Here is a 13,821-nt window from a genome sequence, read left to right as displayed (position 1 = left end):
TTTCTTTTGTCTTCAGAGTGATGTCCACTTGATATACAAAAATGGAGGACCCGATGGCCTTCACGACCTCCTCAACGGTAAGATTGGATGCGGATAATAAATGAGTCATTGATTTTAAATATGACCATTGGTATCAATGACCTCCTTTAGGTAACCTTCCTGAGCCGCCCTTCCCCACTCCACCATTTCCTGGTTCACGACTTGTCCACAGGAGAAAAAAGAGACAGGTATAAAGAAATTTAGCTTGTTAGCCAGTGATATCCCGACTTATGTGTTTTTGTTCACAAAACTAAAAGGAGAAGAGTTTCCTCCCACTCAGCAGCTCTTCACATTCCTCCACTTCCTCCCCATGAAATATTTACGTTGTGCGTCATCATCATTTCTTAGATACCCTAAAAACTCCCCTCATCTGTTGTTTTTTTTTGGGGCGGGGGGGGCAAACTTTATCTATAGAAGCAAAGCAACGTTTCATCACTTGTGACCTGATTTGTTGTCGCCAAGCTTCACATGATATTTTGTTAACAATAATATTTTCAGGCATCACACATGTCACGGAGTGTGGAAGATGAGATCAAATACATTGAGTTGATGGTGATCAATGACCATTTAATGGTAAGTATTGGAATATGTACATGTTTGCTTGGTTTCTGACTTGACTTCATTTTATGTATATAATTTTTGGAAATAATAGCGATATATATAAAATAAAAAAAAACAATCTCATTGCACTTTCTCATTGCAATCAATTAATCTGAAATATTAAAATCAAGTCTAATGATAATTAAAAAAAATAGCAAACTACATTTAGATTGATATATTTTCAAATGAAGTTGCACAAGATGATGTTTTTCATTCATGTGTTTCTTCTGGTTGTCCCTTTCCAGTACAAGAAGCATCGCCTCTCCGTGGGCCACACCAATAACTATGCTAAGTCAGTGGTCAATATGGCTGACATGGTAAGAACTTTATTGATCTTCTCAGGCAAAGCTCACCACAAGCACTTCCTGCTATCGGCGCTGACCACGCTGATTTCTAACTCAAACAACCATTAACCAGCCTTCCATGAATACTCCGCTAGCATGAATGTTACTTCTGGATCATTCATTTCCGTACTTCGCTATGGAAACGCGACCGTCCGAAAGCCGATCGCCTCTCGAAGTTCGGCTCGGGAAAGGTCGAGCTTTTTTGTCTCGCCCTTGAAAAAGATCATATAAAGTTGCCATTGATTTCCATGTGAGCGTTGAATTTCTTTCCACGGCTCCGATGGCAGCTGTGTCAAGTCATAAAAGTGCAGACAGCCATCGCGATGCATTTGAGCTGGGCTGCAATGCAGTTCTTCGAAACAAAGGAAACCTCAGCTCAACTGTTACGAAACAGACTTAATCATGCGTCATCAGATTTTGCCCCTCGGACGACTAGGAAACTGAAACGACCCCTAACTGGGGAGAAAAAAAATAATAAATCCTCACTGCTGATCTAAATTTTCATTTCTATCTGGCATGAATATTAGGATTAGGAATAAGATGAATTATTTTCATGTCTGGATATCTTCCTTTTTTGTTTGTAGGGTCCTCCCGGAGAAAAAATTTGCTAACCTCACTGAAAGCATTTCAATATCATCTTTGATTTGTCCAGATTTTCAAGGAGCAACTCAATACGCGCATTGTGCTCATCGCCATGGAAACGTGGTCCACCGATAACAAATTCAACATTGACGACGACCCCATGGTGACCCTGAGGGAATTTATGAAGTACCGCAAGGATTTCATCAAGGAACGATGCGACTCTGTCCACCTCTTCTCGTGAGTGGCGCTATCTTCATCGTTGTATATTTCATCGTGTTTTTTTTTTGTTTGTTTACAGTGCTTACTTTTTAGAGACTTGTCGTTAATTCAATTTGTCTATTATCAGAGGGAACCGTTTTCACAGCAGCTGGGGCGGAGCTTCTTACATGGGAGGAGTTTGCTCCCTCACCAAAGGGGGAGGCGTCAATGAGGTAAGCTAAGTGCATCTGATGGCATGTTTATTTCTCTCAGCATCCTAATCGTGACCGCTGGATTTATGATGTTCAGATTGTAATCCAATATTTTTGTTGTCTCCCTTTATCAGTATGGAAAAACAGATGAGATGGCCATAACGCTGGCTCAGTCCCTGGGGCAGAACATTGGCATCTTCTCGGATAAGAAGAGAATCCTTAATGGTACCTTGTCCTATTTAAATTGATTCTTTAAAACCCGTTTGATATATTTTGTCGTGCAACCACAATTTCTTCACCGATTTTTCTCTAATTCAAGATATGGAACTTTTTTTTTTATATAAATGATCTGATCTGAAATGATAATAAATAAATGAATAAATGATTTTTTGATGTCTTCTTCAGGAGAGTGCAAGTGTGACGATCGTTGGTCAGGCTGCATCATGGATGATGTTGGGTAGGTAAAAATTTTCTCGAAGACATGAACTAAAAGTCCCCAAAAAACAAAACAAATATCGCAACGGTAGCAGTCATTTCATACCGCAGACTTGCTGCAGTTATAAAGGCCACCACTAGGTGGCAACCCATGACTACATTTTGAAGTCTAGCGGTTCGTTCGCCAATAAAACGTGTAACATTGTGTGTCATTGTGATTCTGTGTTGTGCGTTGATGTCAATACTCCCTTCTTAAAAACTTGTTGCGCTTTTCCTTTATCCCAAATGGGACAGCAGGTGAGCAGAAACCTGACTAGAACATTGCTTATGCTCTTCTGACCCCAAAGCCTTGGCAAAATGGTTGTCAGCCATCACAAGCAAACGTCTCCGTTTGTTCAAATGATGTGAAACAAATACAGTCTGATGTTCAATACCGACTGTATTTGCCATCAATTCATTGAACAATAACTCTCATCTATATATAATTCTAGTCTCCATCAAGTGGACACTTCATTAGGGATACCTAATAACAAAACAATTCAGTTTGTGAATCATGCTGACTCCAAAAGCATTCAATCAAAACGAGGTGTACCTAATGTCGTGGCCCGAACTTTATATGTCGGTAATTTCACTTTGGTCTTTTCATCACGTCTCCATTTCTTGTCCATGTGTAAGTCGATTGATACTGTCTGCAATGTCAGTCACGTGACAGAGCACTTGTCTTCTCAAATCAACTCAGTGGTATTTCAGACACTTCAATGTATTCAATAAGCCAGCTCCGCCATGTTCATGGACGCCATCTTCTTTTGACTCCACAGCGCCTGCATGTCCGAACAGCCTAACTCCTTTCCTCTCAGTATTCTGTTTTCACAGGTTTATCTTCTATGTGTGGATGAGTATCCGTCTCTATGTATGAGAGAGAAGGAAAAAGTGAGAAAGATAGATTGAAAAGTAGCAATCTTTTATATTTCCAACAATGATTTGTAATTACGAGAAGCGGCTATAGATTCGATAAAAGCAAATAATAACGTACTTGAGATTGTCCCAGTTGCTGCAGGATTTTATCGATAGCATTCTTGGGAGTAAAGCGCATAAGATGAATCATCTTACAATAACTGTCCAAGTTGCAGTTTTCCACATCCATTATGCTTCATTACTCTGACAAACTACAGCACGCTAGTTGTGTAACAATGTAGAAAGGAGCTCCAGTATTTTGCAAACAAATGGGTGACATTTATGCTACGGGCCTGTATATACATACTGTGGTTGTGCCAAACAGTTTCTACCTGCCGAAGAGGTTCTCCGACTGCAACGTGGAGGAATACTACAACTTCCTCAACAGTGGAGGAGGAACCTGTCTGTTCGACAAGCCCCTCAAAGTAAGCCACTCAGATTCATGTGAATTAAAATCACAGAGAGGTCATTTTTATTTTATTACATTTATTGAGTTATTATTTTATTTTGGTTATTTATTTACATTTTTTTTTTTTAATTCTGTTTAATCTTCAGCTTCTGGACCCTCCTGAATGTGGTAATGGCTTTGTGGAGTCCGGGGAGGAATGTGACTGTGGCAGCCCAGTGGTGAGTTTTCATCAGCCACATAGAACCACAAAAATGGCAACCCAAAAAAAAAAAAAAAAGCAAATGTTTGGGTGAATTAGTACTAAGAATAAAAAAAAAGCTGTTGTTTTGTAACAGGAATGCGCAAGAGAGGGCGAGAACTGCTGTAAAAAATGCTCGCTGACACAAGGCTCCAAATGTAGCGACGGACTTTGCTGCAATAACTGCCAGGTTGGAAACGAGTCACTTGCCCACCTTTGCTTTCTTTTACTCGACATCGTGATGTCGTTCATGCTCGCACAGATGGAATTCTTGGGGGTCGTGTGCCGAGACGCGGTGAATGACTGCGACATTCCCGAAAATTGCACGGGAAATTCCAGCCAGGTGAGCAGAATTGACAAATCAAGTTGCTCAAATATCAAACGGATCTTTATGGAGGCGTGTCTCGTTTTTTTGCAGTGTCCGCCAAACGTGCATAAGATGGATGGCTACACGTGCGAAAAAGACCAGGTGAGATGAGACGGTCTTATCACATCTGGACTCTTTTAAATCAAGGCTAAAACACATGGAGAAAACAAATAATACAATAAAATAATTAAATTAATATTTTTTTAATATTTTTTTTTTTTAATGAATAATAATTTACACATCTTGACTGTTTTGAATTAAGGCTAATACTCATGGAGAAAGAAATTATAAAAGAAAATAATAACAATAAAAAAATTAAACAAAGTAAATAAAAAAATATAAAAATAGAATAAAAACTTGTAATTATTCATATTAAAAAAATATAAAATAAAATAACAATAAAAAAATAAACAAATTAAATAAAAAAATATAAAAATAGAATAAAAACTTGTTCTACAAACTATTTAATACTAACTGAATTTTATAAACAAAAATCTAAATGAAATAAGAAAACTCACAATAGGAAAAAATCCAAGTCTATTTTAATGCTGTATTAAATATTTATGTGAATAAAAATAAGAACATAAATCAACCAAAAATATATATCGTTTCTTTCTTCTTCTTTAGGGGCGCTGCTTTAACGGGAGATGCAAAACCAAAGACAAACAGTGCAAGTACATCTGGGGAGAGAGTAAGTCTCATACGACATCCTCGTCTCGGTTCACAAATCATTTTTCACCCACCGCACGTAATGCGCTCTCCCATCCAGAGGCCACTGCGGCTGATAAGTTCTGTTACGAGAAGCTCAACATCGAGGGCACCGAGAAAGGCAACTGTGGGCGGGACAAAGACACCTGGATCCAGTGTAACAAACAGTACGTTTTCTCTACCTCTGACGCTTATTCCCGCTTTGTGTACTTATTTATACTTTCATATTCCAGGGACGTTCACTGCGGTTACCTCCTATGCTCCAATATCTCTCCTGCTCCACGACTGGGAGAACTTCAGGGAGGTCTAACTTCCTTCTCCGTAGCAAGACATAGCGCCTCTCTGGATTGCAGGTCCGCCACCCGAGCACGGAATTCTAAACCTAACCGGCAAAATTGACGCCTTTTGTGTTTTGGCGTGTCAGCGGCGCTCACGTGTTGATCGACGGAGACACCGACTTGGGCTACGTTGAAGACGGTACCGCTTGCGGGACGGATCGCATCTGCTTCAACCACAAATGTCTCCCCATCCAGCAGTTCAACTTCAGCATCTGCCCCGGGACCACCGATAAAAGCGTCTGCTCGGGACACGGGGTACAAAGCCGATATTGACGTGATGGGAAAGATGATGCCGTGTTATTGATGATGTTGTGGGCGTAGGTGTGCAGCAATGAGCTGAAGTGTGCGTGTTACCTGGGTTGGGCCGGAGACGACTGCAACTCCACGTCGCCTCTCAGCTATCTGGTGGTGGGACCCACAGCGTCCGTTTCAGGTAACGCTCACCCTTCCTGGCGATTGATCAAATTGGTGACTCTTCTCCTCCCATCCATATTTGATTTTGATTTCCTCAAAAAAATTGAGATGTTGCTCTGTTGGAATATTTCATGCTTTTTTGTTAATAGTCCATCGGCCATTCATTTCTTTGTTTTGCTTTTTCTTCTTTTTTTTTTTTTCTTTTTTTCCCCGCACACATTCTTTGTTGACAGGCTGATGACTTTGGCGGAGTGACTTGAGGTTAGATTTTTATTGCTTGTCATTTCCTCCTCCTTCTTCCTCCTTCCATCCCAAATTCAAATGAATTGAGGATTTTTTGTTGTTCTTCTTCCTCGAATGAGAACCCTACCATTCCTTTAAGAATAGAAAGAAGGAAAAAAGTGGTTCAACCCTTGTTCCTCTTTTTTCTCCGCTGACACTCTCCCTGCCAAGTGTGCCCGTTGTACACTTTTTGTTGGTCCTGGAATTTCTCCAAACTACAAAAGACAAACACACAATCCCTTTATGCGACAGGCATCAGCAGTACCAACATCATCATCAGCGCCATCGTCGGCTCCATCCTCTTCCTCGCCCTCATCCTGGCTGTGACGGCCTGGTGCTACAAGTGAGTGACACTTTTTTTTTTTTTTCTTTTAACAAGCGCCACTTTATTATAAGACACTTTTTTTTTGTCTGTCAACACTTAGGCCAGATATGTTACTGTCTCTTTAAAATCATAATTATATGATATGCTTTGGCAACCACTGCGTTAGGTGTTCCTAATAATGTGACCGGTGAACCTACGTGCACTGATGGAGATGATGCAACAAATTTCCGGCAGGAGTTGTGTCTCCAGTGTTGAGTAACGTTCCGCCTCTTCGCAGGAGTTATAAGCGGAGATGCTTCGTGGAGTCGGAGGTTCACCGAAGATTCTGCCGGTTTGTTCTTTTTTTTTTATTTCTCTATTTGACTTTTGAATCCTTTTCTGGAGACATGCTGAAATGGTCCCCGTTATACGCGCAGACAAATGCCGCCGGGCGACTATGTCACAAAGCCGAACGACGCCGATTCTTTCTACAGCGACATGCCGCCCGGCGTGAGCACAAATTCGGGTTGCAGCTCCAAGAAGAGGTCAGCGTGTCTGTCGCATCTTCAGATATGCGCCTTGTCCTTCACGCCTTCCATCCCATCCATTACACAGAACATCTCACTGTTTGGCTTCAGGTGTGCCATCTCGCCATCATTCGCTCATTCGTTCATTTTTCACGCTATGTATTTTTTGTGGTTTGAGTACGGTGAAAGAAAAGAAACACTGTGTCGTGTAGATCTAATGGCCTTTCCCACTCGTGGAGCGAGAGAATCCCAGACGCCAAACACATCTCGGATATTTGTGAAAACGGGCGACCGAGGAGCAACTCGTGGCAAGGTAGCGGCCGACCAATGCCGTCGCAGAAAGTCATCTCGCTCCCTTGATGATGTTTTGTCTTTTTTTTTTCTATCGGCAGGAAACATGAGCGGCCATCGCAAGAAACTGAAAGGAAAGAAGTTCCGTGCTCGCTCTAACTCCACAGAGTAAGTTCCCCCGTGATGGGAAATGATGAGATGAGGACCAAAAAAAAAATGGTGGGACAGGCTTAATCACGGGTGGGCAAACTATTACTGTGTGTGGCCCATTGCAAAGTGAACATTTGTTTTTTGTTTTTTTCCCCCTTAAATTCTTTTTTTATTTTATTTTTTCAATGAATTCTATATTAATTGATCTCACAAAATATGGTTTTATGACTTTATTGCAATCAAATATTGCCTTTGCTTTGAACACAGACGTTTGCCCACTCCTGGTTTGAATGGTTACTTTAATTTCTTGTTATGACTATATCAAATATGAATATTAATTCGAAAAAAAATATAAGGTTTAAAAAAGTGGGTATAAAAACCCTACACACTCATTTTGAATGTTTTTTTCTGATTAAAAAAACAAAAACAAAAAAACTTTTACCTATAACTTGTATAGCTCGGTTGTTAATATATTTTGAGAGTGCATATAAAAACAACTGAAATGATGTGGTTGCAGAAGTATGCACACCCTAGTATAACTGGGAATCTAGTGCAACTTTACATTATTTATTTTTTTACTTGAGTCATACAGGTTTAGCATTTCAACAGGGGTGTGTAGACTTTTTCTACCCACAGGGTCTTGTACTCCTTATTTACCGTATCCCTACGAATGATGACAAGCGTGTGCACGGGCTGAGTTTGGCATCAGAAGCATGCCACCGACAACAAAGGCATGATGTGAATGCACGACACAGGTGGTGTGTGTCTGTGTGTCTGTGTGTGACTTGTTTTTTGTTTTCTCTTTCTCTCTCTCTCTCTCTCTCTCTCTCTCTTTCTCTCCCCATGAAGTTCATTCACTGTCCAGTAGCATGGTGCTGTCTGTTGAGGATGTCTGTGCTCTGCTCTCTTAAAACGTCTCCTCTTCCAAATCACTTACTTCTCTCCTCCTTTCATTCTTTCACTCCCTTCCTCCCTCTTCTCTCCTTGTCTGTTGTCTATCAACCCCACCTCCCTCCCTCCCTCCCTCCCACAGGTATTTAACCCCGCACGACAAAACAGACTATTACGATGTAACTAAATGGGTAGAAGATGTGAATAAAAACACGCAAGGACCGTACCTTAGGTATTATCTCAGACTGTGCCCTGTTTGTCTAGTAACCCTCCCCCCCCCTCCCCTTTTGCTTTTATTTGTGGCTTGGCCAAGCAAATTCAAAAGGAATACATTCAAAACAGTTCCATGAAGGGATTGCTGCTAAGCATAAACGATATTATTTATTTATTTATTTATTTATTTCCCTCTGGCTCTTGATCCAAAATGTCTCTATGTGTAATGTGTCCATTTTCTTCATGTCTTCTTGCATGTTCATCATCGTGGCGCCAAAGTGTGTGAGTGTGTGTGTGTGTGACCGCGTGACCGACCACAGCAGGTCGCCACCCTGAACATTGTTTCCATGACAACAGAGGAGAAAGTTCTCCATCCACTGTCGTCTTTGCTTGGTTATATTCAAACGTTATTTCTTAACCGATCGTGAAGCATCCATGAAGATAATTAGAAAACATCATGTGGATTTTTCTGGATTATATAAATCGGTCAAAAATGACCCGGTGAGGTATTTTTTTTTTTTTTTTAATTCCAGGTATTGTTCAACATAATATAATGACATTCAAAACATTGAACTTACCTTTTCTACATTTTAAATTGTATTATTTTGTATTATGACTGCAAACTGTTGTCAGGCTCAGGTTTCATTGTGGCGACTTGGCTTAATCGTCTGAGGCTGCTCGCGCTCTTTTCCCAGCACTCCTCACATTCAATGATGTTATGGACTTTAAAAAAAAAAAAAAAGAAGCATGATGTGAGGAAAGTGGCTATTAAAGTTGCGCTTATAAACGAGCTGATGATTTGTGTGTGCGCTTCTGCTGATGAGAGGCTTTTTGTTGTTGTTGTTGTATTTCTTCTCAATGCTACTCTAGTTTTTAATGTTTCTTCTTTTCTCCCTGTAGGACCCTCTCCCCGGCCAAGTCTCCCACTTCCTCTACAGGATCCATTGCATCCAGCAGGAGATACCCTTACCCCATGCCGCCTCTGCCCGACGACCAGCGGAAAGCAAACAGGCAGAGCGCCAGAGTAACTATTTATTGCTCCGATTTGAAACAGCATTTTTCTTTCATGACAGTACCATTTTTTTTTTTTTTTTGGAAGATTTGATCTTCTCTTGTTTTCTGTACAGCTGTGGGAGACGTCAATATAAGAGCAGAGGTAAACACGTCCTCACCAGATGATAAAACACATCGAGCAAAACAAACCGTGGATGAGCATCTCATCATTCAAGACGCCGGGTGAACCACGAGCGGCGTAAAACTGGAGCTCAGACCCCCCCCCCCCCCCCCCCTTTCTCCCTCCCCCTCGTGGTCCACACATCCATGCAGCATCACCAGATCAAGTGGAGCATTTGTGGCTAGAAACACTGAATGCATGAAGCAGCTCCAAAGGACCCTTTTGGACACGACGCATGCGAGGAGCACATGTTTCACATCTCTCTCTCTCTCTCTCTCCCCCTTTTTCATTATAACCAACAATATTGCATCATCGCTCCAAAAAAATGCCTCCTCGCTGTATGTTGTGTACATATGTAAAAAAAAATACCGCACTTTTTTTTGTTTTGTTTTTTTAAATCGCTGTGTGACGACTCGCTTCAGTCTCCATTCACAACAGAATGTACAACTATATTTTGTCCACGTGTGAGGAAAAATTTCAACCGACGGTTTTAGTGCAACTACGCGTTGACCACGCACAAGAAACAAAACGTTGAACAATTGTAAAGCGAAATTGACATTTTTTTTTTGTCATCGTCCATTTTTGAATCGATTAAGAAGAGAGTAAATGACAGGAGAATCACTCAGGATGATTTTCTTTTTTTTTGAGACATCAAATAATCCAGCCTCAAATTTGGCCTGACTGTCTCCGCTTGGGTCATAAAACAAAAATATCCTTCATGACATTTGAGGTTCCAATTATTTTGAAAATTGCACAGCAGGCTGGATGGAGCTCTTTTTTGACCCCCGCGAGTGACAAACGGATGCTAATTAAGCGAAAGCTAATTCTTTGTATAGTTAATTGTGTCATTTTGTTTAGCACATTTGTAATTCATGTCTGCATTAGACTTAGCGTTAATATGAAGGGCACACTACTGAATTCATGTTGCGACCACTGTAGTATATTTTCTATTCTCGCCATCACGGCGGCTCGCTCAGTACTGACGTGCTTTATTGTATTTATGTATTGATGACTTTGACACTTTTATTGACTTTTTTTTTTTTTTTTTTGGCCCCTCCCTTAGTGCTTGTTGTCGACCGTAAATGAGATTTGCCTTCAACCAACCAGAGCGCTTCATCAGAAACATTTAATGATGATGATGACGCATTACATTCAGTGGCATTGCGTTTGTCTTGACGTCTTGAACGAAAATTCACCCGACGGACACGCACGCACGCACGCGCAGGACTGTCTGTCCATTGAATGTATTCCTGGAGGACTCCAAGCATCAACACTTCACAACCTTTCACACTCGTAAGAACCCTTGTCTTTTGTTTGTGACGTCTTATTTATTGCCTGTATGCTTGTACAGACTGATGCAAAAATCAACCCCCCTATTTTTTGTCCTACTTATTCTGTATTGTAATATTTAATATAAAATAAATCTTTCATCGACACATTTGTTCCTGCTATGTACAAAACAAGTCCTTATTGCGAGTGTTGCCTCAGAAGCTGTAGTCGTTCTTTCCTGAACGCCTCGGTGGCGTCCGCGTCTTCTTCCACCAGCGACTCCCGGATGAAATCTTTCAAGCGGTCCACGCCGAACCCGGTGGCGGCCGAGATAGGGACAACGTGCTTGAACGCCATGTGGCTCTTGGGTGTCATATCGTCGGGCAACGACTGACAGAATTCTGCACCACACACATACAGTTCCTCAGATCTTTTTTCAAGAAAAGCCAGAAGCGTTTGTTTACCTTCGGGGTTGGCAAGTTGCTCTTTCAGTTGTTCTAGATTGCGCTCCGCATCGGGCAAGTCCATCTTGTTGACCACCAGTAAAGCTGGTTTACTCACAAATTCCTCCTTGTACAACTCCAGCTCCTGAAAAGCAAATGAGGAAAAAAAAACAGGTCAAGATTCAATTCGGAGAAGTCGAGCAAGCTAGACGAGTGCGACCTTGGTGAGCAGCTGCACGGCCTCAAAAGCCGAGCGGAACGGCGTTTGACTGGCGAGCTGGAAGCCGCAAACGTCCACCTAAAAAAAAAAAAAAAATCACATTTTTAGATCAAAGTGAAAATGTGACATGCTTGTAGATGAGCACAAAACTGGCACCGACCACAAATAAGAGCTGCTTGGTTCTCTCCACATGCTTGAGAAACTTGTGTCCCATCCCTTTGTTCATGTGAGCGCCTTCGATCAAACCCGGGAGGTCCGCGACGGAGATCTAGACCGGCGTGGAAGCGACCGCAAGCGTATCAGCAACAGGACGGAACGAGAAAGGTCAAGGAATATTTGACACCTGCTTGTGGTCTTTGTACAATAGTTGTCCGATCTGGGGCTTCAAAGTGGTGACTGCAAAAAAAATAAAAAATAAATGTTGGTCTTCAATTATGTGTGGTGTCAATTAATGACTTACAAGGGTAGTTGGCTATCTGCGGGGTTGCATTCGACAAAGCAGTCAGCAGAGACGACTTCCCGGCATTGGGGAAACTGATGGAAAGAAAAGTTCTTAAAAAACGACAAACGAACTGTTAAAACCATCTCCGAGGTTGTGCACTCACCCCACCAGGCCCACGTCGGCGATGAGTTTGAGATCCAGTCTGATCTGCCTCGACTGGCCTTTACTGGGCTGAAAAGCGGAGGAGAAGGAGCCGCCGTATCCTCCTTTGGCCACCAGAACACGATCACTGTCTACGTTCAAGTCTCCTTTGTGAGGGAGCGGAAAAAATGATTCCACATTGAGGCCAGGTGAAAGAATCTCATCGTCATAAAATCAAAAGTATGTTTTACGATCCGCCAGTATTGACGAGAACATCAAATTGAAGACGCCTACCGAGTATCTTGCCATCATCTGAGGTGACTGTGATACCAACGGGAACCAAAATCTCCTTGTCCTTCCCTCTCTGTCCTTTCAAGGAACCCACACTGTTGACAACCCAAATTGTTAAAAGGTAAATAAACACGGTCAACACACTAACATCTTCCAAACCTGCTGTTGGCTCCTACGTAGGCTGCAAAGCGTTTTTGAGGGTACTTGTCCTTGACCTTTTTTAAGGTCATGCTTTTTGTAGCAACCACCCAAACGTCTCCACCGTTTCCTCCGTGGCCCCCAATACGGGGCAAGCCCATGCCGCCAGCACCTCCACGGACAAACAATCGCACGTTGTCCACAAAGTTTCCATACTGAAAATGATTTCCAAAAATATTTGATCATCAGTGTTGTTATTGAATGAAATGGACATTTTGCAATATGTTATTTCATTGTGTTTCTAACATTGACTGGCTTTCTGCTCCCCAGAGCCATCACATTAGAATAGTCATGTTCTTGATCTTTTGGGGTTATTCTGACAAAAACAAGAAATGTGTGGTAAGATGCACATGTCTTCTTCCACCGGTAAACTTCAGTTCTGTAAAGAATAACACTTTGTTTACATACTTAGCGTTGTTTTGACGTGACCGCTTCGTAGCCATTTGAATACCGATTAACAAGCATGTACAATGATTGACGAACCAGCAAGGACACGTTAGAGCACACAGTAATACTTACTTTACGGAGGCATATTCTGCAAAGGTAAACCATCTTTAAAAAGCGTTTTGCCGCATGCTATTAATATGCTAACGGCTAATCGGCGTGCGCTAGAAGGGCAGCAAAGGGGGACCCATGTGACGAGATGATCACGTGACTGTTTAGCCTGCTAGCAAGCTATGCTACGTTCGGGAATTTAATGCAAAACTTTCACACTAATGCGCGAGTGAGGGGGGGGGGGGTTGCGAGAAGCACACACACTTTAAATACAAAATCACACACTGATTAAAAGCTTTAAAGTCCATTTGCTTGGTTATATGTTTAAACGTAGCCACACCACTGAACACGTGACCATGTCATGTCGAGGTCCGGCTGTGCTGTTGCGTTCACGTCCTCAAATAAACCTCGTAATTGCGAGAACACTATAAACAAATGTGTTTATTAATATTACTTAAATTTGCAAATTTCAAACTCAACCACACTTCATTGGCTGCTCAGATATTCAAAAGAACAAATCCTATGAATTGGGAATCATACACACAACCGAGCTATCTGAACATGACAATGGAGACAATGTTAACTGCAAAAATTAAATTCACAATGTACAGTATGAAAAAAATTAATCGTCTCGACCATCACGAGTAATTTA

The 13,821-nt window shown here is 41.6% G+C and overlaps 2 protein-coding genes across 8 annotated transcripts in view; one reads left to right on the top strand and one right to left on the bottom strand.

Moving 5' to 3' along the window:
• Positions 1–11,268, top strand: part of adam22 (ADAM metallopeptidase domain 22) — a 31,671-nt gene extending 20,403 nt beyond the window's left edge. Inside the window, exons 7-31 of one of the 6 annotated variants that reach the window (XM_085917588.1) lie at positions 17–77; positions 151–227; positions 538–612; positions 885–956; positions 1,636–1,802; positions 1,912–1,996; positions 2,110–2,200; positions 2,381–2,432; positions 3,690–3,789; positions 3,920–3,991; positions 4,109–4,201; positions 4,274–4,354; positions 4,430–4,480; positions 5,006–5,069; positions 5,148–5,253; positions 5,320–5,439; positions 5,511–5,679; positions 5,746–5,857; positions 6,373–6,463; positions 6,723–6,776; positions 6,862–7,062; positions 7,164–7,264; positions 7,344–7,410; positions 9,397–9,520; positions 9,624–11,268. In XM_085917588.1, coding sequence (XP_085773714.1) covers positions 17–77; positions 151–227; positions 538–612; positions 885–956; positions 1,636–1,802; positions 1,912–1,996; positions 2,110–2,200; positions 2,381–2,432; positions 3,690–3,789; positions 3,920–3,991; positions 4,109–4,201; positions 4,274–4,354; positions 4,430–4,480; positions 5,006–5,069; positions 5,148–5,253; positions 5,320–5,439; positions 5,511–5,679; positions 5,746–5,857; positions 6,373–6,463; positions 6,723–6,776; positions 6,862–7,062; positions 7,164–7,264; positions 7,344–7,410; positions 9,397–9,520; positions 9,624–9,644 — 2,307 coding nt within the window. In that variant the 3' untranslated portion in view covers positions 9,645–11,268. Of the gene's footprint in view, positions 1–16; positions 78–150; positions 228–537; positions 613–884; positions 957–1,635; positions 1,803–1,911; positions 1,997–2,109; positions 2,201–2,380; positions 2,433–3,689; positions 3,790–3,919; positions 3,992–4,108; positions 4,355–4,429; positions 4,481–5,005; positions 5,440–5,510; positions 5,680–5,745; positions 5,858–6,372; positions 6,464–6,722; positions 6,777–6,861; positions 7,063–7,163; positions 7,265–7,343; positions 7,411–9,396; positions 9,521–9,623 lie in introns of all 6 variants that reach the window. The other 5 variants (XM_085917587.1, XM_085917585.1, XM_085917586.1 and 2 more) reach the window with 5 other exon arrangements.
• gtpbp10 (GTP-binding protein 10 (putative)) lies at positions 10,488–13,552 on the bottom strand. 2 transcript variants are annotated; one of them, XM_085917597.1, is made up of 11 exons: positions 13,083–13,132; positions 12,921–12,990; positions 12,636–12,829; positions 12,480–12,571; positions 12,208–12,352; positions 12,063–12,136; positions 11,946–11,998; positions 11,763–11,870; positions 11,603–11,680; positions 11,404–11,527; positions 10,488–11,340 (listed from the first exon to the last, which is right to left on the bottom strand). In XM_085917597.1, exons 1-11 carry the CDS (start codon positions 13,115–13,117, stop codon positions 11,138–11,140), a joined length of 1,176 nt encoding a protein of 391 aa, XP_085773723.1. In that variant the 5' UTR covers positions 13,118–13,132; the 3' UTR covers positions 10,488–11,137. The 2 variants fall into 2 exon arrangements, with proteins under 2 accessions (XP_085773723.1, XP_085773724.1); XM_085917598.1 differs by lacking the exons at positions 12,921–12,990; positions 13,083–13,132 and adding an exon at positions 13,194–13,552 and having other exon boundaries at positions 10,496–11,340.
• Positions 13,553–13,821: the final 269 nt, after the last annotated feature.

Source organism: Syngnathus leptorhynchus, chromosome 8, assembly GCF_054491065.1.
Source record: "Syngnathus leptorhynchus isolate UIUO chromosome 8, UIUO_Slep, whole genome shotgun sequence".
NCBI lineage: Eukaryota > Metazoa > Chordata > Actinopteri > Syngnathiformes > Syngnathidae > Syngnathus > Syngnathus leptorhynchus.
This window is presented reverse-complemented; position numbering and strand designations above follow the sequence as displayed.

Excerpts from the sequence above, each read along its gene's own strand:
- gtpbp10 (XM_085917597.1), bottom strand. The coding sequence starts at position 13,117 with ATGGCTACGAAGCGGTCACGTCAAAACAACGCTAA. Across the intron at positions 12,572-12,635 it reads TACGTAGGAGCCAACAGCAG|TGTGGGTTCCTTGAAAGGAC; the intron begins GTTTGGAAGATG and ends GGTTGTCAACAG. Across the intron at positions 11,681-11,762 it reads CCAAGCAGCTCTTATTTGTG|GTGGACGTTTGCGGCTTCCA; the intron begins GTCGGTGCCAGT and ends TTTTTTTTTTAG.